The 21975-nt window shown below is 36.8% G+C and overlaps 1 protein-coding gene across 1 annotated transcript in view; it reads left to right on the top strand.

Annotated features, from left to right (window-relative positions):
- The window catches only part of LOC141110061 (NADP-dependent alcohol dehydrogenase), a 49673-nt gene extending 28001 nt beyond the window's left edge, over window positions 1–21672 (top strand). Inside the window, exons 5-9 of the mRNA XM_073601295.1 lie at window positions 5344–5560; window positions 14286–14546; window positions 15975–16110; window positions 18335–18470; window positions 20759–21672. Coding sequence (XP_073457396.1) covers window positions 5344–5560; window positions 14286–14546; window positions 15975–16110; window positions 18335–18470; window positions 20759–20783 — 775 coding nt within the window. The 3' untranslated portion in view covers window positions 20784–21672. The remainder of the gene's footprint in view (window positions 1–5343; window positions 5561–14285; window positions 14547–15974; window positions 16111–18334; window positions 18471–20758) is intronic.
- The last annotated feature ends 303 nt before the right edge of the window (window positions 21673–21975 follow it).

Here is a 21975-nt window from a genome sequence, read left to right as displayed (position 1 = left end):
TGTTACTGAGATATCCATCTTCAAAGTAATGACGTATATATACAGTGGTCGGTCGGTAAATGGCTTGAAGACACAAGTCAAAGAAAGCGGAAGACCTTTAGGAAGTTTTTCAACCCTTAACTAATAAATGACAGAGGAATGTTTTTTTAAATTTAATTGATCCAAAGAATCTTTTTATCTGTCAGAGCAGGGAAGAGCATCTTTCCTGTCTCACTTGGGGCTAATTTGCCCATATGCTGACATATAGAATCCCTACATTTTTAGATTTAGCACTTCAGAAAAATTTGATATCTATCATTCGTAGTACCTTGTTCTAATTTTCTGCATCCTACACCTATTTTAAAAATGGATTGGCATTAAAGAAGGACTAAAGGGCAATAAATTCCTGGCAGGTAGAGATTTTGGTAGTAAAGACTTTTTATGCCCCAAAAAAATATTCTGTCTGCTTTCACTTTTTTTTTGTACATTGCCTCTGACATATGTAAGATGCCTAGAATGAAGACAGCTTCCAGGATAATATAACCCATGAAGAATGGGAAGAGTTTAAAAATTGCCATTTGATATGAACAAAGCTTGTGTTTGGGCAGCTGGATCTTTCAGCCAGGGTAAATGCATGGTAAAGCTTAGCTTAACCAATTCTAACCCAAGATGGGGTTTTCTACTCTAGAAGACACAAGTCAAAAAAAGCAGAAGACCTTTAGGAAGTTATTCAACCCTTAACTAATAAATGACAGAGGAGTGTTTTTTAATATTGATCCAAAGAATCTTTTTATCTGTCAAAGCAGGGAAGAGCATATTTCCTGCCTTACTCGGGGCTAATTTGCCCATATGCTGACATATAAAATCCCTACATTTTTAGATCTAGTGCTTCAGAATAATTTGATATCTATCATCCAGTACCATGTTCTAATTTTCTGCATCCTACTCCTATTTTAAAAATGGATTGGCATTAAAAAGGGACTAAAGGGCAATAAATTCCTGGCAGGTAGAGATTTTGGTAGAAAAGAATTTTTATGCCAAAAAAATGTATTTTGTCTGCTTTCACTTTTTTTGTACATTGCCTCTGACATATGTAAGATTCCAAGAACGAAGACAGCTTCCAGGATAGTATAAACCCAAACAAGCATGAACATATGCAAATGTATTTGGGGTGCCAATGCACCCCCCTTCTTCAGGGCTAGAATACAAATATATATGAAATCAAAAAGTGTATACATTATATATATATAAAAACACAAAGAAGGGCAAGTTAGTCTTCAAAATGCCATTGTGCCATGAGAACAAATAGAAAAGTATACTATTTCATATCATTCATAAAATATAGAATTCATATGTTCTCCCAAAATCACATGTTCTGCACTCTAAAATCAATATGACTACGAAATTAAAACTAAAATAAAACAATCCATATGTAAAACAAGTATATAAATAGAAAGTGCTGCGCAAATAAAGTTCATAGACAACTAATAAAATTGTAGTGTGGTAGCAGTAAAGAAGAGCAGGAACCACCGGTGACAATAAATATCTGAATGGTGACTTTATCCCTCCACCGCTCTTAGATGGCCCCTCACCTCAGATATTCGACCTGAAACAGGTCACACCGCTTATAGGATTGAATGGATAAATCTGTAAGATACTCCTTCACTTCCTTCAGCTCACAATGCTCAGTGTAGGCAGATGATGAATATAAAATAAGATAAAAAGCAACAAACCATAGTGTTCTCCGTATGTATTTTATTAAAATTGATGAAGACTAAAAAACATCAATAACACTCACATGAAACCGGCACTCCGATCCGAGTGCCGGCCAGCGGGCTTGTGATCGTGTCTGTCGGATGACCGCGGGTGACGTCACACGCTCCTTACCCCCGTACGCGTTACGTCCTATGGGCGGGACTTCATCGGCGTGGGGCGGGATGCGTAGTGACGGCCCGCATTGTTATTATTATACTCCATGGTGACGGCGGCACCAATCAGAAGAACGGGAGCAATGATCGGGAGGTCAAGCGCCTCCCTGTCATTAAATAATGGCTATTGATTCCTATTACCCTTTACTCCTAACGGAAATTGCATAGATCAACACCGCCAGCAATGGACAAACTTAAAATATATGATATATAGAGATGATTACTTGCAATATCCAAATGGCATATATCCTCATGCATAGCAAACATTCTAGATATATATATCAAAATGTGTTAAAACATATTAATTAAATACGCATAAATTGATGCTGCAAAATCGCATGCAAAGAAGGTCACATAATAAACGCATATTGTATAAAGATGATTGCTTACAATACCCGAATGGCATGTATCACCATGCACAGCAAACACTCTAAATCTCCAAATCAGAGTATTTTAAACATAAAAATTGATAAAAATTAAATGCGCATAAACTAATGCTACAAAATCGCATGTAGAAAGTCGCATACTAAAACTCCATACATAATATGTATGAATAATATCAAAAAAGAAGAAGAAAGACATCAACCCACAGGCATCAGTCAAACACGATCACATATACAATATTAAAAAATTTAAAAAATAGAATTAAAAACAATAGTACAAAACATCATCTATTTGAAATAAAACAATTTAAATCAAAATCAACGTTCATTCCAAAGGGGGAGAGAACTTTGGTCTCATAGATCCAAAACGATTCCCTACGGCTGAGCTGTCTGATGTAATGACCACCCCTCCAGTGTCGCGGCACCTTTTCTATCCCCCAAAATTTTAAGCATTTGGGGTCTTTTTGATGAAAAAGGCGAAAATGCCTAGACACACTGTGGGTCTTTACCCCCCGCTTAATGTTACTAATATGCTCTCCAATTCTTATATGAAGTGCTCTTGAGGTCCGGCCCACATACTGAAGGCCACAATCGCACTCCAGCATGTAGACCTGATGTTTTTTAGTCTTCATCAATTTTAATAAAATACATACGGAGAACACTATGGTTTGTTGCTTTTTATCTTATTTTATATTCATCATCTGCCTACACTGAGCATTGTGAGCTGAAGGAAGTGAAGGAGTATCTTACAGATTTATCCATTCAATCCTATAAGCGGTGTGACCTGTTTCAGGTCGAATATCTGAGGTGAGGGGCCATCTAAGAGCGGTGGAGGGATAAAGTCACCATTCAGATATTTATTGTCACCGGTGGTTCCTGCTCTTCTTTACTGCTACCACACTACAATTTTATTAGTTGTCTATGAACTTTATTTGCGCAGCACTTTCTATTTATATACATGTCTTTGAGGTATTTTTTGAGTTGACCTTAGTGCCTGCTTGCATTTATATTGTTATATTAGTCAGCGCTGAATTTTATCACATTATCCATATGTAAAACAAATCCAAATATATAAATTCCATATATTAATACTATAATGGTATTAGAGACTATATAGTATGTGAAGAAACTTGGTGGCTTCTATTTACGTAGTAACATTACAGTGTCTATAGTGTTTTTTTCCTGGATGCACCCGCAGCTATGCTGTTCATTATCCATACATTCAACAGAAACTCCCATCTGCCATTTTTTAAAACACTGCTAAAGCAAACCTATAAGGTGTGGTTTTCACATGGCACAACACATTTATCCTAGCTAAAATGAATGTACAAACAGAAAATTGTCAATCATCCAAAATGCTGTAGCTGTATAAATAGCTTGACAATTTGTTATCAACAAATTTACATTTGTCAACTTTAAATGTGCTTATTCAAAAAATATACCTGTTACCCGTAAACTATATTTGAGATTTAATAGCTCTCAGATATGATTTGGGCTAATGAGAGTTGTTTTACTATGAGTGAAAGCTTTAACACAATAACAAGAATTTATTGGTAAATAGTAAGGAGGCCTAGACTTATACACACAATCTATCTATTGTACAGGAAAAGGGTAAAAACCATGGATTACATGAAGGAATACAGAGTATATTCCTTAAAACATTAATCTACAAACAGTAGGATAGAAAAGACATAAGACAAACATTTAGATCCAAGTACAAGGCAGACATTTCATAGTTACCAGGCTACTGCCCACAAAGGTTCCATTCAGTTGACTGCTCTACCAGAGAGTGTGTACTCTCCCCTCCCATCTAGTCTTTGTATATCATTACAGGCCGGTGCCTCATTGGTTGGCATGGCGTGGCTCTGATTGGTGGGCCTCCCTGTTCCTGGTTAAGGATTGGCTACATCTCCAATCCCTATACTTTGCATAAGCCAGCCCCCTTTAATGCAAATCCTTGGCACAGACTATTTTGAGCGAGAGATTTAACTTGACCTTTCCAGAGAAGCTAAGTATTGAAGACGGGCTGGCCACCTTCATTGCATATCTAAATGAGGGATCCTTTGAAGTGAATATTTGTAGAACAAAGAGGTTTGGGTCCCATTGATACACAAGCTTAGGCACAGAATCGTCTGTATAACAGAGACTTCTGTTATCTAAAACACCCACATTGATACAAATCTAAATGTGCAAATCTAAATTAAATATATTCATAATTACAACATTTTACAGCTTTTAATGTAGATTTCACATAAACTCATAAGGCAACAATACCCATTAGGTACAAAACATTTTAGCTGCAAACTGCCAATGATATTGGACATACCACATTTTGTTAGCCAGTTAATAACTGCATCCTAAAAGTTCGCTTCCATTTTCATTAATATTTCATCTAGAGTGGTTGTAAACCTTAGATATAAAATATGAACAAAGCATGTGCCTCTATAGTGTGTATTTGGCTCAATCCAGCGCACTGGATTGAGGCAGTGTCATTTCTATCTGCTGCCTTGTTCCTCTGCTACTGGAATGAGTAACTTTTGACAAGTTTTCCTGACACCAAGAGAAATAATGTGACAGGGGAGGTAGCTCCAGCACACAGTCTGTGATTGACAGCCTCACCTCTGTTCCTGTGTGCTGTATGAAGGGGGTGTGTCCCTTCCTTCCAATCAGATCTCAGAGCTCTCCTCACTAAGCTCTGCAGAGTGTAACTTCAGCTCCTTACTCCCTGATTTCTGAAGCTCAGATAAGCTGTATAAAGTCTTTACTTTGAAGGACTGTAGAGAAGATGGCTGCAGAAAAACAGGTAGAACGTATGTAGGAGGATTTTTTTCATGTCTGTGTTTACAGTCACTTTAAATGTTTTAAAACTCTTGTCATCTTACTATTCTAATACTGTTTTAAAGCTCCATCTGTAATTAAAATATGAGTTAAGTGGAATAAACCTTTAGCATCTGTGTCTTTTTTTTTAAAGCTGAACAAAATCTTTAATGGCATTGCACTGATATTTTAAAGCTCTTGTCACCTTATTATTCTAATATTGTTTTATTAAACAGCATGGGTGCCAAAACAGGGCTGATGGCGGATATGACCAGCCGATTTACTTGTAGAGGCAAACCAATTTACAACTTAATGGGTACAAGCACTTTCACTCAATATACTGTTGTGGCTGATATAGCTGTTGCCAAAATAGACCCTAAAGCCCCTCTTGAAAGTTGCCTTATTGGCTGTGGATTTGCTACTGGATATGGTGCAGCAATAAACACTGCTAAGGTAATTATCTTTTTCATTTCATTATGAAACCACTGGCAATAAAGGATTTTTTTCAATATTTTGGGTATAAGTACCGTACATATCCATTACTTTGTTTTGCATAAATGGGGTTCAGAATTTATATATCTAACATTTGCAAGCACACCCTAAAACTATCTGCATTCAGATTTTGAATCCTTTTTCATTAGACTGCATGCTGTATCTTGACTTCCCTACCTCTTGTTCTTTTGATTTGCTGTTATCGTAAAGCCACAGTAGATTTTATAATAAAAGGAAGGAGAAGTAAGGAGTACTAATAGAACAATGTGGTAGATGCTATCAAGAATGGCTTGCTTCAAAAGATTTGTGAGCTGGGACAACAGCAAGTACTGTCTGGATGAACAAACCCTGAACACTAGGTCTGTTATTAGACCTACTTTACATAGCATCAAATATGTTTTCATTATGTTAGGTACATATGTGCTAATTAATGCTTAGTGTAACACCGGAATTTATGGCCTCTAAAAGGGACCATGGGACTTCTTCTGACCAGACCTTCATTTCAATTAGTTTCCAGAAATCTGGCCAATTTGTGATGAGGCATTATCCAGAGTCATAGTCTCAGACAGTGATTATCAACCTCAGTCCTCAAGTACCCCCAACGAGTCATATTTGGGGAACTTCTCTTAGATAAAATAGCTCTTATCAATACCATGTCATTGATATTGATTTAAAGCAGCCGTGCAAAGTAAAGTAAAACCTGAAAACATGGCCTGTTGGGGGTACTTGAAGACTGAGGTTGAGAACCACTGGTCTAAGATATTGTACCAAGTATAATGCAGACATATGCATCCTGGTGACGTAGCATTTATATTCTTTGCTGTGTGTGTGCAGAGTCTCCGACACAGCTCAGCATCTGATGCTGTTTCTCTTCTCTATAAAAAGTTATATATATATATAATATAAAACGCCAGATGCGTTATATTATTGGATGTCAGATTTTTTTAGCAGACTTAATTATAGGTCTAAGTTAAGAGATTCGTGAACTATAAAGGGAATCCAATTCATATAGTTTGTATTAGGTGCTGATTCTCACTAGTGCAACTTCTGATGCCTGATGCGCACAGAGTCACATAACAAGGGGTGCACATTATATTCAATGGCACCCATTCTCATAGATGCGACTCAGCACGGTGCTACTTTGGTCCAATTTATAGTGTGATTTGGCCCCATAGAATATGCAAAGTCACATCAAAGTTGCACTACATATTCACACTACAAAATCACGTCAAAATCGCATCACAGCAGTGTGAACTGACCCTAATCATTTTCACCCATTATTCTAAGGACGTGCAACTAATTTATAATTTGCTCTTCATCACTTTGTGATAATGAAATGTGTTAGTAATATGTTTTGTAAAAACAATGTTTTCCTTGTCAAAAGAAGTTTATTGAGTATACAATGTTATAAAGATACATAAAGTAAGTTTACAAGGATCTATAAAGTAAGCTCATTGTTTTACAGTAGGGTTTATATAGGTAAATATCATGAAATTTCAAATATTAAACATTGGGTTCACGTAAACCTAAATTAAAGATATATATCATTTCCTTAGTTACTTTTGTAGGTATTTAAATGATTTATACCTACTATACATATTGTTTACAAGTAGAGTGTATATAGGTCAAATAAATTCTGATAATAAGCTTTAATCGTAAGGTGGAGAAAAGGAAAGAGAAAGAAGAAAAAGGGTTGAAAGGTAGAGGTATGGTCCACAAGGTTGTCCCGCTCGTCAGTTTATTATTCTTTTTAGTTCTCTTTGAAGCCTTAGAATGGGTGTCTCTGTAAGTCATTTAATCTGTTACCATGGCAACAGGACAGAGTCATTGAAGTTTGACAGGAACTGTTGTTTTATCCAAGGATGCCAAAGTTTTTCAAATTTTGGAATTTGATTTTGATCGATGGCTACCATCTTAGCATGGGACATTGTATTATTCATTCTGTGAATTGTTTCTGCTAGTACCAATGTAGGAAATTTCCATGCCTTGGCCACTGTTTGTTTTGCAGCCGTTATTAGTTGGATCATAAGTTTGAATTGAGAGAGTGTTAACCATTCCGGTTTTAGATTAAGTAAAGTTAAATATGGATCTGGTTGTATTATTTCTTTTAAATATTTTAGATGCAATCACAAAGACTTCCTTCCAGAAGGTTTGGATTACTGGGCACGTCCACCATATGTGTAAATATGTGCCTATTTCTGGGCATCCTCGAAAACAAAGAGCTGAGGTATTAGGTGAATATTTTGCCACTCTAGCGGGTACAAGGTACCAGCGAGTTAGGACTTTATAATTTGTCTCCAGTGCTAAGATGTTGGGTGAAGATGACTTAGATGTGAGCCATATGTTAGACCAGTCTGTGTCTTCTAAAGTTCGTCCCAGGTCCTCCTCCCACCTCTGAACGTAAGAGGGTCTATTAAGATTTGCTACTCCATATAATTGATTATAAAGTGATGAAATTGTACCTTTAGCAAATGGATCTTTTGTACAGATTGATTCAAAAATGGATAATTGGGATAATGGTGTATCCCCCTTTAGGAATGGTGTATATAAATTTTTGATTTGGAGATATCTAAATATCTCAGAGTTTGGTAGATCATATTTTTCTCTAAGCGATGGGAATGAAAGGAATGATTTAGATGCTATGAAGTCATTTAGTGTCTGAATGCCTGATGTTGTCCAAGCTTTAAAAGAATTTGGGTAGATCCATGCCGGATAAAAGGCCGGATTTCTGATAAAAGAAAGGAGAGGATTGTGTGGAGATTGTAACTGATATTTGGTTTTTAGTTTATCCCAGAGAGATAAGAAGTGTTTAGTTATGGGATTATGAATTTTAAAGCGGTCTTTAGGATCAAGCCATAATAAATTTGATATTAATAGAGGGTCATTTTCTGAAGCCTCTATAAATACCCATAATGGGATTTCCTGTTTTGCATGGTATTTGGACAGACTGGCCAAATGTGCTGCTCTGTAGTAGTTAGTAAAATTAGGGTATCCCAGGCCTCCTTTATTTTTGGGAAGATGTAGTGTGTGTATAGGTATACTTGGTTTAGAAGAGCCCCATATAAACGAAGTTGCTTTTTTTTGTACTATTCTCAAAAAATAGGAAGGAATTGGAATAGGGAGGACTCTGAATAGATAAAGCAATTTGGGTAGAATAGTCATTTTGATTGCATTAATCTTCCCCATCCAGGATAAAGGAAGTTGCGACCATTGTTTTATTAGATTTGTGATTTGTCTTAATACAGGAGGATAATTGGTTGAGAATAAGTCAGAATGAGATGCTGTTAAATAAATTCCAAGATATGGGATTGATTTTTCTGCCCATGTGAATGGGAGTGCAGCCCTAGCTGGGATCAATTCCATGTTTGTGAGTGAAATATTAAGCACTAGGCATTTCTTAGGATTAATCATAAGGCCGGCTAGGGCTGCAAATCCATCAAGAGCTGGTATTAAGTTAGGACCAGAGACCTGTGGTGATGATAGAAAAAGTAATATATCATCTGCAAATATACATAATTTGTGTGTAATACCTCCTACTTCAATGCCAGTTATAGTTTGGTTTGTTCTGATGTATTGGGCCATGGGTTCGAGTATAAGGGCAAATAATAAGGGAGATAATGGGCAACCCTGTCGGGTACCTCTTTCGATATTAAAGGCTTCAGATTTGTATCCAGCATATTTTATATAGGCTTTGGGTTTATTATATAATGCTTTGATCCATGTTAAAAAGTGGGGTCCAAAACCCCATTTTTGTAATGAATATTGCATATATTGCCAGGATACTGTGTCAAATGCCCTCTTAATATCAAGAGATAGAAAACATAAAGGGATTTTCCGTTTTTTAGCAATATGTGCCAATAACACTGCCCTGCGTATATTATCGCCTGCCTGTCTATTTGGCATGAAGCCTACTTGATCTCTATGTATTAATTTTCCTATAATGCTATTGAGGCGTTTTGCTATTATTTTTGCTAATAATTTAATATTGAGGTTTAACAGAGAGATAGGCCGATAATTCACACAGGAAGTATCATCAGAAAGGGGTTTTGGGATCATACAAACAATTGCCATTAGTGTTTCTTGCCGAAAAGAATGTCCATGTAGAAGTTTGTTAAAAGTTTCAATGAGAATGGGAGAGAGTATTTCTGAGAATGTTTTATAGTATAAAGCCGAGTAGCCGTCTGGGCCTGGTCTTTTGTTAAGTTTTAGGTCTTTTATGGCGTTAGCAACTTCATCTATAGGTATAGGCTCATCCAAACTGCTTTTTTGATTCTGAGATAACTCAGGTAAGGTTATTTTTGAGAAGAAGGCCTCTGTAGGATTAAATTCATTGTTTGTCTTGTATAAAGTTGTGAGATGTGAGTGAAATTTATGGACTATTTTAACTGGATTACAAGTGTAAACATTTTTTGATAATTTCAAACGTATTGGTTTGAAAGATTTGTTAGTTGAATTTAATGCCCGAGCCAAATATGTACCTGGTTTGTTTGTATTCATGTAGAAATTGTGTTTGGAGCGTTTGAGGGATTTATCAACTGACTCAGTGAGAAATAGATCGTATTCCAATCTAGATTTTTCCAGATGAGATTTTATACTCTGAGATGGATTATCTTGAAATGATATGTAGGCTGCATTAAAATTGAGTTCTAGTTTTTTGGTAGATTTTTGCGTTCCCGTTTAAATAGTGCCATTTGTCTTTGTATTGTACCACGCAAGACAGGCTTATGAGCTTCCCACAGTGTTATTGGGGAGATGTCTGTTGTATTATTAATTGATATGTATTCCTTTAAAGCTTGTTCAATGGCCATCTGATGTAGTGGGTGTTTGAGCATTATGTCCGGTAAGTACCACGTTGGGTCATGCGCTTTTGGTATGGCTGAGGCTATAGTAGTGTATACTGCATTATGGTCAGACCACGGAATCGGAATTATATCTGATGCAATAATTTCTGGTATCATTCCTATTGTTAGAAAAATATGATCTATTCTGGTGAAGGTTTGATGAAGGTGCAAGAAATAAGTGAATTTCTTTTTCATTGGGTTACTTTCTCTCCATGAATCTACCAGATTGTATTTGGAAAGAAGTTGAGAAAAAGGTAATCTAGAGGTTATTTTGGATGGTGTAAAAGGTGATTTATCTAGAAATGGGAGGAGGACCTGGTTCGAATCCCCACACATTATCACTGTTCCTATTTTGTGTGTATTAATCACTTGTAATATATGTGAGAGGAATGGTGTAGGTTGTTTGTTAGGAGCGTAGTAGGAAATCACCGTGATTGCTGTATCCATTATATAACCCATGAGTATCAGGTATCTACCTTCTGGGTCTTTAATTTCTGATGATAAGGTGAATTGTGTGGATCTGTGAAATGCAATTAGAGTTCCCCTTTGCTTGGTACAGGCAGAAGCCGTGTAAATTTGTTGATAAAAAGGAGAAATATATTTTGGAGTAGAATCTTTGGTGAAGTGTGTTTCTTGGAGGCATACTATGTGAGCCTTCTAGTTATGGAAAGTACGGAAGGCTTTGGTCCTTTTTTGAGGGACATTTATTCCCTGAACATTCAGGGAAAGTATATTCAGTGGTGCTATGGCAATAGATCAAATAGTTTTGACTTACTTTTTGTTATGCAGAGCTGACTGCGCAGATCAACCTGTGTGGACTGAAGAGATGAATAGATAGAAAAGAAACCAGTGAATTCTGGAGTAAAGAGTAAACAAAAAACATATGAGATTAGATGATACATTGTATAAATTATTTTTTGCAAGTAATCACAATTTACCCATGAAAGAGAATAAATATCTCTCTCAGGGGAATAAGTGCCTTCGTCACACTCCCACATAATATGGTTGGGAGAATGAGGAGGGCTAATGGGGGTACATGGATCTTCCGCTTACAGGAGAGAAGTGCTATGTCAAAAGACATCAAAATGATGTTTCATTAATTGGAGTGCAGAATATAGTTTTTGTTGAAATTATTTATTCCAGGGTGGTTGTATATGGTTAGTTCTGCCCTAGGCTAAATAATTCAGTTAGAAAGGTACTGTTAATAACTTTGGTATTGATGAAGATAGTTTGAATTATTTTGGGATTTTAACCCTTGTAGAGTAAACAATTACATATTTTATTCATATGTAACTGTTTAGATATGTTAACTCATAAAATTGAGGTTGTATTGCTTCAGATTAGAATAAACAAAAACATAATTCTAGGAACTAGTTAGGTAATAATATATTTGTTTTAAGTAAAGAAAGAAAAAGCTTCCATTACTTCTGGATTATTGAACATATTTGTCCTAAAAAGTAATAAATCTATTGTTATTACCTGATAATATATAACTGAACAAGAATTTCCTTATTTCACTTATATATTCTAAGGCTATATGAATCAGAAGTAATAAGAAATATAACTGGAATGTAACATGATCCCACACAGTGTGTGACTATCAGAATGCAGTTACATTCAGTTATAAATATAGGTTTTTTATAGAGAACCATCTCTTAGTATAATAAATGAAGAGATATCAGGAATTAGGATGTCAGTCCATTGAATCTTCTTGGTCCATGGATGATGTGGCATAACGGCCTCTTTTGTGAGAATGATGATTCCCATTTTGTTCTGAAATTTTCTGGGTGCTGCCTGAAGGTGAAGATGATGCTATTCTTCTGCGTGTGGGAGTGTTGCTGCTTGTGGGTTCTGTCAGATTTAATTTTAAAAGGGTTTGTTGTAGTTCATCTGCTGATCTGCTTCTGTAAATTGTACCTTGGTAGTTAAATCTGACTGAAAAGGGGAAGCCCCATTGATACATAATGTTGTGGCGTTGCAGTTCCATTAGTTGGGGTTTCATGGATCGTCTTTTAGTAATAGTAAGTTGGGATAGGTCAGCAAAAATTTGATAATTGTGTCCTTGAAAATTAAGTTCCTTTTTTTCTCTTGCAGCAATTAGTATTTGTTCTTTCGTTCTGTAATAATGACATTTTGTGATTATATCACGTGGGGGTCCATCTTTCTTTTTGGCTGTGAGGGCTCTGTGTACTCTGTCCAGTTCTAAACGTTCAATAGGGATATCTGGCTCTAGTTCTTGTAATAGAGCAGTAATAGTAGATTGCAGGTCTGTCACAGTTTCAGGTATTCCCCTTATGCGCAAGTTTGAACGTCTGGCTCTATTTTCGTAATCTTCGAGCTTAGTTTGAAGTATTAAATTCTCTTTTTTTAATTGTTCCAATTCTGTTATATTTTCTTGGGTTGTAATTTCAATTTCATCCATTTTTATTTCTAAGGCTGCGGTGCGGTTTCCCAGCTCTCTTATTTCTTTGGTTAGGCTGTTTGTTATTTGGTCTGAGGTTTGTTTTAAAGCCTTATGAAGCATCTTTTCAAATTGTAATAATATTACTGGGGATACTGAGGAGGCTTGTGGAGAAGTTTGTGAGAGGATTTGTTCTGTATCTGACTCAAATGGAGAGTCTTGCTGTGACATTTTCTGTCTGTGAGAGCGCCCTGATGCTGTATATTGTGAGGTGACTGGAGCTGCTTCAGCTGCAGTGAGTGCCTGTGAGCTCTTTGTGAGGTGATTTTTATTTCTGCCACGGTTTCCTCCCAGTACCATATTTCCTGCCCAAACTTTCACAGTTTGTTCCCTGGGGCAAAAAGGTTCAATGGATACCTTTTGAGCCTGCAGGCTCCGCTTTGTCCTTCTTTTCTCTCCTCAGCGGTGTGGAGCTCTAACAATGCATGTCTGCTCCGCTGGGCTCCGCCTCCTGCCCCCCAAAAACAATGTTTTCATTATAACATTGTTAGGAATGTAAATTTGTTCCTAGATTGAAAACCTCTTATTTAACCATAAATGTGGTAACGGAGTGAACCCTCAAAAATCAATATCACTGTATCATGTCATGCAAAAAAAAACATTAAACTGTGACCCTTCATGGCACCAGGACCAAAAAGTTTCCAAATTCTTATATAATAAACTGCTCCCTTCTAGCTAAAATATTTGAACTAGCTGATTATTTACTGTAAAGGAGGTGAAGTAAATTGGGCACACAGGCATCTCTATGATTGTAATACACTATAAAGCTTGATGTTTTATTACAATGCATGAAAAATAAATAAAACTGCAAGAAGCACTGATATTACCATTAGGTTGTTTTAATAACTTTAAAGCTAAGTGTAGCTAGAACAAAAATCAAAAAAATCAGTACAAGCTGCATAACTTACAGTCAGTAGGATGTGTCCCTTGTGCTGATTCCTCATTTGTTAGTAGCAATCTTCCTCTGTTCATGACCCCCCACCCCTAACTAATAGGCTCTCACAGTGCCTATCCTTTCTGCCTAGCTATTCCATTCATAGAAGCAGGACTACAGCTTCAATTAATGAAACAGGATCTACAATGGAGGACTGGTGAATGATTGAATGAAGGACTGGTGGATGCTGATCTGCCCCCTCCATTCAAAGATCCCGGTTCATAGAAATTATAGCATGGTTTCTATGAATGGAGGATGTGGGATGAAAAGACAGGCATAATCAGTCTCTCTTGATGAGAGTCTATGACAGCATCTTAGTTGTATTAATCCCCGCCATACAAGAAGGTTATGGCGGTGAGGGTTGGGGGAGCATGAACGCAGAAGGATTTCTACTAACGGAAATGGAACCGGAATAAGGTTTATTTTAGCTACACGTTTCTTTTCCCTCAGGTAACTCCAGGCTCTACCTGTGCTGTTTTCGGATTGGGAGGTGTTGGCTTTTCAGCCATAGTTGGATGCAAAGCTGCTGGAGCTTCACGTATTTTTGGTGTTGGAACCCATAAAGACAAATTTCCCAAAGCCATTGAATTGGGAGCCACAGAATGCCTAGACCCAAAAGATTATGATAAACCAATCTATGAGGTCATTTGTGAGAAGACTAACGGAGGTGTAGATTATGCCATTGAATGTGCTGGACGCATTGAAACTATGGTATGTAAAAACACGTTGATGTTATCATTTATTATATATTTAAATATACATACTAAACAATCTAGAATGTGACTTGCCAATTGCAAATGTAAACCAGAACTAAATATAACTAAGAAAACCCTACCAGTTTTTTTTTTCCATCTGTGCCCCACTGGGGAGATTTCCCTTCACTTCCCATCTTAAAGCCAAAACAGAAAGTAAGAGGAAATCCTTCCAAAGTGAGGAAATCCCTGGTTGACCCCAGGGTCACCAGGGCATGTGTCCGCATTGGAAGTTTTTCTCTTTAATACTGTTCGGGGAGCAACCCAAAATCTGGAATATTCTTTTACTTTAACTTTCGGTAATAATGGTCAACAGGACAAATAGAGGCTTATTCTCCCTAACAGGTGCACAGACAACAATAAAAGCCTGACGGATGATCTAATCACCCCCACCCTATCCTTAACTAAAGAAAAAGTTTTGCCTTTAATTACAGCGTAAAACTAAAGTTTTTCCGTATATAGCACCAATTTTTAAGTTACATGTAATGGTGTATATCCTATTACTTGAAGGCAGATGCTTCTGATAAAAATCTTCCTTGCAGTGCCTTCTTCATAGCCGCCGGATACTGCCCAGAGCGACTATCTGTGAGAGTTAATAACATCTGCTGCTACTGAGAAAAGTTGCGTCGCTCACCCCTTTTTTCCTCCCCACCATTCATATTGCTTGTATCACTACTCTCCCACGATGCATTGCATTTTATGAATGGGCAATGGAGACCTGTAATTCAATAACTCCTCCTCCATTTACAGAATGCAAGTCATTGAGGGAGAGTAGTAATACAAGCAATATGAATGGTCTACCAAAGCGTAAAAAACAAGATCATAATAAACTCATATTAGCAGAGGAGGTAAACTGTAGTGGGCGCTGAAAATTGCATAACTTGTCATTTTCCCTAGAGTAAGGGAGGGTTATGATCCCTACCAGTTTTTTTCTATCTGTTGCCTATTAGGGAGATTTACTTTCACGTTGCTGTCCCAGAGTCAAACCAGTAAGTGAGAGGAAATCCTTCCAAAATGAGGAAATCTCTGGTTGTCCTCAGAGTCACCAGACCAAGTGTCCTCATTGGATTTTTTTCAAATGATCATAATAAACTTTAATTTGTAGAGCAAGTAAACTGTAGTGAGTGCTGTGAATTGAGAATACATTTACTTTACAGTTTAATTTACTGTTTTTTTCCTGGGTTTATATTCATGTCAATACCCATAAAAATACAATGTAATCATTATTAAATAATAGTATATATTTTATAAAATGTATTCAAATCTTTACAAAGCCATTAGTTTCTTTCCTTGAATTACAAATGAAAGCCTTTCACATAATCAAGGTAAATACCATGCAGTTCTTGGTGTGTATGAGTTTACATATGTGATAAAAATCATTTTTCAGATGAATGCATTGCAATCCACTTACTGTGGTAGCGGAGTGACTGTAGTGCTTGGAGTAGCTTCTCAAAACGAGCGTGTTCCCCTTGACCCACTCTTACTACTGACAGGTCGGTCATTGAAAGGATCTATCTTTGGAGGTATGACTATATTTTACCTGTAAGATATCTGTAGCTTTAAGTGTACATATGTGTATGTATCGTTGCATGATTGTATGTACAATATATATGTAACTTTAATTATCTCTAGCAAGGCTGTTGCTAGGATTCTAAAACCCTTGGGGACACCAAAAACAAAAAATTAGTGGCACACCTGGGGCACCCTAGGGCACACCGACAAGAGAATATGAATGACCATGAAACCAATTATGGTACAAGACAACATTGTAGATCTGAAATGTGTGATGTTGCTGGTAAATTCTGAAAATATTTTTTAAAATTATGATTTACTAGTTAACTACAAATCATTCTATCCTATTGCATATAAAAAGGTAAGTACAGCGCTGCGCTAAATCAAAGGAACACTGAAACAGCAGCTAACACACTGTTTTCTATATATTGGTCACTATTATAATTAATTATAAGGTGTACTATTTATTGTTTCACCCTATAGAGGTGTGGATTTACCACTTAATGTTATTCACATCCATAACTGTATGTGGTTTGACAAAACGTATTCACTGTACACATGTATGTATGTTTTTTGATGCACACAATTACTGAGTTATAGCGCTACACTTTTATCTTTCGTTGTTATCCTATTGTATAGAATAATACTAAAATCAGGGACTCTTGCATAGCTCCCTGATTTCAAGGGACTGTCCCTGATTTGGAACAATGTCCCTCTGTCCCTCTTTCCCCCTCAGTTGTCTCTCATTTTGGTCTGATTCATATAGTTGTATATAAAATGCACTTTTTATCTTTCAAAAAGTGTTTCCCAGCACTAAACGTTTCATCTAAATTCAAAATTGTTGCATTTGTAAGTGTTAAAAGCCAATATACAGGAATAGGAGTGGCAAAAAAAGTCCTTGTGGATTTAATTAACCTTTTTTTGGGTTAATTCTTCTTTAAGGGGGTGTGTCAGGGGGGCTTGTCCTATGCCTACATATGTTTGCAAGTAGGCATCCCTCATTCCCATCTCAAAATGTTGGGAGGTATGCTCTTGTAGGGAAAGGGAAAGCTGGGGTGAGAATTTGTTCTGTCTGTAGTGTAACAGCCCATTCCTGTGGATTATACTGGCAGAGTTCTTGCAGCCTGAACTTAGAGAAAAAAGAAAAAAAATAGGGGGTGTTTAAATAAACATTTAGCCTTTATTAACTCATATTTAACTATAATTCATTTTTATATATTTTTTTTAGTAAAGAGGTAATCAACCCAAAAGCAAACATTCATTATATTGCAGCATACCATTTCTTAAATGTGATAGCTGCATTCATTTTCTTTTTTAATCTTTGTTTCTTCTATTTTCATCTGATGATCCAGCCAGTAAGTCAATTGTTTTTCATAAGAACAAGCTCTCGAGCAGAATGCATCAATGGCAGAGATGGACCATACCATTTAACACTAGCAAGGGTGCTTAAAATGATCAACTTTTATTTATTTATGTAAAAACTTTATCCCAAAAGGAAAAAACTGTTAGCTGAAACTGCTGTATTAGCTGGAGTTTGGCTTCAATTTGCTAGTATATTTAAAACTTCTAATACATCTAACACTACCTTCCCCAAAACTGACAATGCTGATGTCCAATTGTGCCCCCTGTGCTCATTCATATAGAGTGGAGGCCAGATCACCAGGTGAAAACAGAGGGGAAAAGCCTAAGAAAAGAAAACTGATGTAGCCATCAAATATAGTAATTAGTAAGCTGCAATATATTACATTTTTGGCTTGAGGTTTAATACCGCATTAACTCCTGTATCCCTTCCCTCTCTAAGCTATCTTTTTTTTCACGAAAATTTGTGTTTATTCTTTCGTTAAAAAAGTAACTTTACAGTCTATATAAAAGGAACAATTCTCAAAATAAAAGGTCCACTTTTATCTCCAAAAAGAAAGAACAAATTTGGGTTATCATAATGTTAATGAAATCTTAGCTCTGTTTCCCAACGCTCAAAATACCTAAATCACACTAGCAACACTCCCACCCCATCCAGTTTGTTTTTTGATTGACAAAACATTGATGACCCCAGGGCCAGCTGACAGCAGCTGTCATTCACGAACATTGCGCCAGCCCAACCTTAAAAAGATACACATGTGAACTCAACATGCCTCAGCTCGTGGGGGGGAGGGGGGGTGCACATTTTGGAATCTTTGCCTTGGGTGCCCATCCTTGTCTCAGAACTGCTGAATAAAATATGATTGTATTTTGTAGGCTTTAAAGGAGAAGAAGTCACAAAGCTTGTAGATGATTACATGAAGAAAAAAATCAGTGTTAACTACTTGGTGAGCACAAAATTGACACTGGATGAAATCAACAAGGCATTTGAACTACTCTCCAGTGGACAAGGGTATGTATATAAAACTGAAAATGATTGCATACTTAGTGTAAAATTAGATGAATAATGAGTTTTATGTTAAAAGGGATTTTAACCTATTATTATTTAACAAAAAAAAAAACAATGTATATGAATATTAATATAAAAGTGTTTCACCAGGCCTGCAGAAAACACCACTCAGCGCCAAAACACCCAGACAGACCCAAGGTGCAGATAAATTGATAATGAAAAAAATTTTTTTTAAATAAATAAACACAAATGCATACCGTAAATGCACAACAGTATGTAATTAAAGGCTAAAATAAGATTGAAATCCACTGTGTCTGTCTAAACAGAGAGACAATCTAGTGAGCAGCAGCTGTCTCAAACCAAAGAAAAAAATCTTAAAAAAAGTGTTATAAAATAATCAACATTTTAGACTAAATTAACACACTAGACAGCGCTAATGTTGAGCATTTAAAACTTGTGGCCAACAACACATACATGGACAGTCTTATAACAAAAAACAGTCCTTTTAAAAGAAAACCCTTATAAAGGGAAGTGATGAAAAGTTCAGGGTGTTTAGCCAGATAATCTACAGGTGATCTTGAAAAAAACACAGATCTCCACATGCACCTTCCACCGATCACTTGTGTAATCCACCCGGTGACACACACTCTCCCCCCTAGGGGGTTAAACTCACCAGAGAGGAGAGTAATAAAGCCTTCAGAGCCAGCACTCTTTAGACGTAGTATTTTGTTGCCATCATCACTAAACAAAGGGTCACAGGTTTGCAGGGCTCATAGTAAACCAAAAAACAGAAAGAGAGGTGCACATAGCGTAATCCTGTTTATTGATTCAAACCCCTTGCACAAAGACAGACAGAGAACCCCCCTTCAATAAAAATACGTACATCAAATAAATAAATATCAAGCAATCAATCAAACAGGCAGGTAATTGCCAGTATGCACACTTCACCCAGAGCTGTCAGCACCGCTACACAGGAAAGAATCGATACTTCCTGGTTGTGCAGATAATCCAGGTGGAGCGCACACGTCACTTCCGGCGTCGTCTTGGCCACGCCCTGACGCATTTCGTCATATCCTTTGACCTCAACAGAGGATGCCCTCTGTTGAAGTCAAAGGATATGACAAAACGCGTCAGGACGTGGCCAAGACGACGCCGGAAGTGACGTGTGCGCTCCACCTGGATTATCTGCACAACCAGGAAGTATCGATTCTTTCCTGTGTAGCGGTGCTGACAGCTCTGGGTGAAGTGTGCATACTGGCAATTACCTGCCTGTTTGATTGATTGCTTGATATTTATTTATTTGATGTACGTATTTTTATTGAAGGGGGGTTCTCTGTCTGTCTTTGTGCAAGGGGTTTGAATCAATAAACAGGATTACGCTATGTGCACCTCTCTTTCTGTTTTTTGGTTTACTATGAGCCCTGCAAACCTGTGACCCTTTGTTTAGTGATGATGGCAACAAAATACTACGTCTAAAGAGTGCTGGCTCTGAAGGCTTTATTACTCTCCTCTCTGGTGAGTTTAACCCCCTAGGGGGGAGAGTGTGTGTCACCGGGTGGATTACACAAGTGATCGGTGGAAGGTGCATGTGGAGATCTGTGTTTTTTTCAAGATCACCTGTAGATTATCTGGCTAAACACCCTGAACTTTTCATCACTTCCCTTTATAAGGGTTTTCTTTTAAAAGGACTGTTTTTTGTTATAAGACTGTCCATGTATGTGTTGTTGGCCACAAGTTTTAAATGCTCAACATTAGCGCTGTCTAGTGTGTTAATTTAGTCTAAAATGTTGATTATTTTATAACACTTTTTTTAAGTATATGAATATTAGATGGATGACTTAACCTATGCCTCAGTCTTTCAAACAGAAGGATCTGCTGTTAATTCGCATAGCTCATTGCATCTTAATACAATCAAAATATTAAAGCAATGTCCTTAAATCAATTAAACGGTTTCCAAAAACAGTTGCACTCAAGGCATGTCATGCATTAAAACTGTAACTTGTGCTCTTAAATGAACTGTCCAGCCATCAAAGAGTTGGTGTCATTGCGGATCACATGTGCAGCACCATGGCATCTGCAGGTCAAACAGAGGCTAAGATGGCAGCTTCAGTGGCTGTAAAGGATAGGAGGGTTTAGTTCCACTTTCGATAAAAGATACAGCAATCAATAATATGCATAGTGAAATTAGGCAATGAAGACTTTTCTTTATAACATGCCCTCACTGTACTGAAAACATATAATGCCTAAATCTTAAACAATGCAAATAATGTTTCCCCCATTTATGTCTTTAGGGTTCGGAGCATTATAGTATACTAAGCGGCAAATGGATCTACTAGCAAACGATTTCTTCTTGCACTTTTCAGTCTGTTTCTTGCTTTTATATTCAATAATATTTTCACTCTTTCATATTCAATAATATTTAAAATGGACATGTTTATTCTCTAATGAAAGGTGTATGTTACATTTGATTCAGAGGTTTAAGTTGTAATTATTCCTTGATACTGCATAGTATATTATTTGTGTACAATTTTTGCCTGAAATCTTAGCATATATGGAAAATAGGGTAGATCTAATAACAAATCAATAAACATGAGCTTATTCACTAAAGCAGTTCAGAGTACATTGACTATATACAGAGCGCTGTAACTCATTGCAGCCAATCAGAATTCATCTTTTAACTGACCTAGCTGCAGTTAAATGGCATATGATTGTTAGCTTTACGTTCCACATTACAAATTGTGTTCTTGCCACTTTGCACTTGAAGTTAGTTAGATTTAAAGTTAGATTAGCTTTGTTTCATAGCAGTGTTGGCCAAGCAATGGAGTTCAAAGGAAAACATACTTATTCACCTTCTGACCACCAGTGTCAGTACCTGAAAGCTCCGTAGGGGTGAAGGGAATCCGCCATTGATTCAGAAAAGCCCATCTCTACGCAGCAAGTGTCGATATTATTAAGTTGCATCTGCACCTTGGTTCTCAACTAAATAATTCCTTATGTATTGTAATTGCAATTTGAACTGCCTTTCTGAATGAGCCCAAGGTGTGTATACCTGAGTGGCCAGTTACTAATCAGACTATGACTTTTAGTTCTATTTTATTACTATATGAAGATCTGTAAGAATCGTATAATTAAGTTAAATGACAAGGTGTGTTGATTTTTTTGTATGCTGTCATGCTAATAATAATAAAATTAATCTTCTTTTCAACATGTTTGTTTTTTTGTTTTTTGTTATAGTCTTTAAGCGTACTATGTAGGATTGGTGCAACATATGATGGCTTGGATGTCAACCCTTTACACTTTTACACACTTTTACACAAGGATTAATGAGACCCAGTCTTTATACTTCCCCTTCTCCAACAGAACCTGACAGAGTTTTCCCACGTCCCCTTTAATTTTTATCTTAACTTTAGAGCCCTTGGTATGTTATATAAGATTCAACTCACTGATACAAGGGTTGAGACTGTCACAGACAGAGCACAAGATATCAGCCTACGTTGATGATCTCCAT

Source organism: Aquarana catesbeiana, linkage group LG01 (assembly GCF_042186555.1).
Source record: "Aquarana catesbeiana isolate 2022-GZ linkage group LG01, ASM4218655v1, whole genome shotgun sequence".
Taxonomy (NCBI): Eukaryota; Metazoa; Chordata; class Amphibia; order Anura; family Ranidae; genus Aquarana; species Aquarana catesbeiana.
The sequence above is the reverse complement of the archived record's forward strand: the minus strand, read 5'-3'. Positions and strand labels throughout refer to the sequence as shown.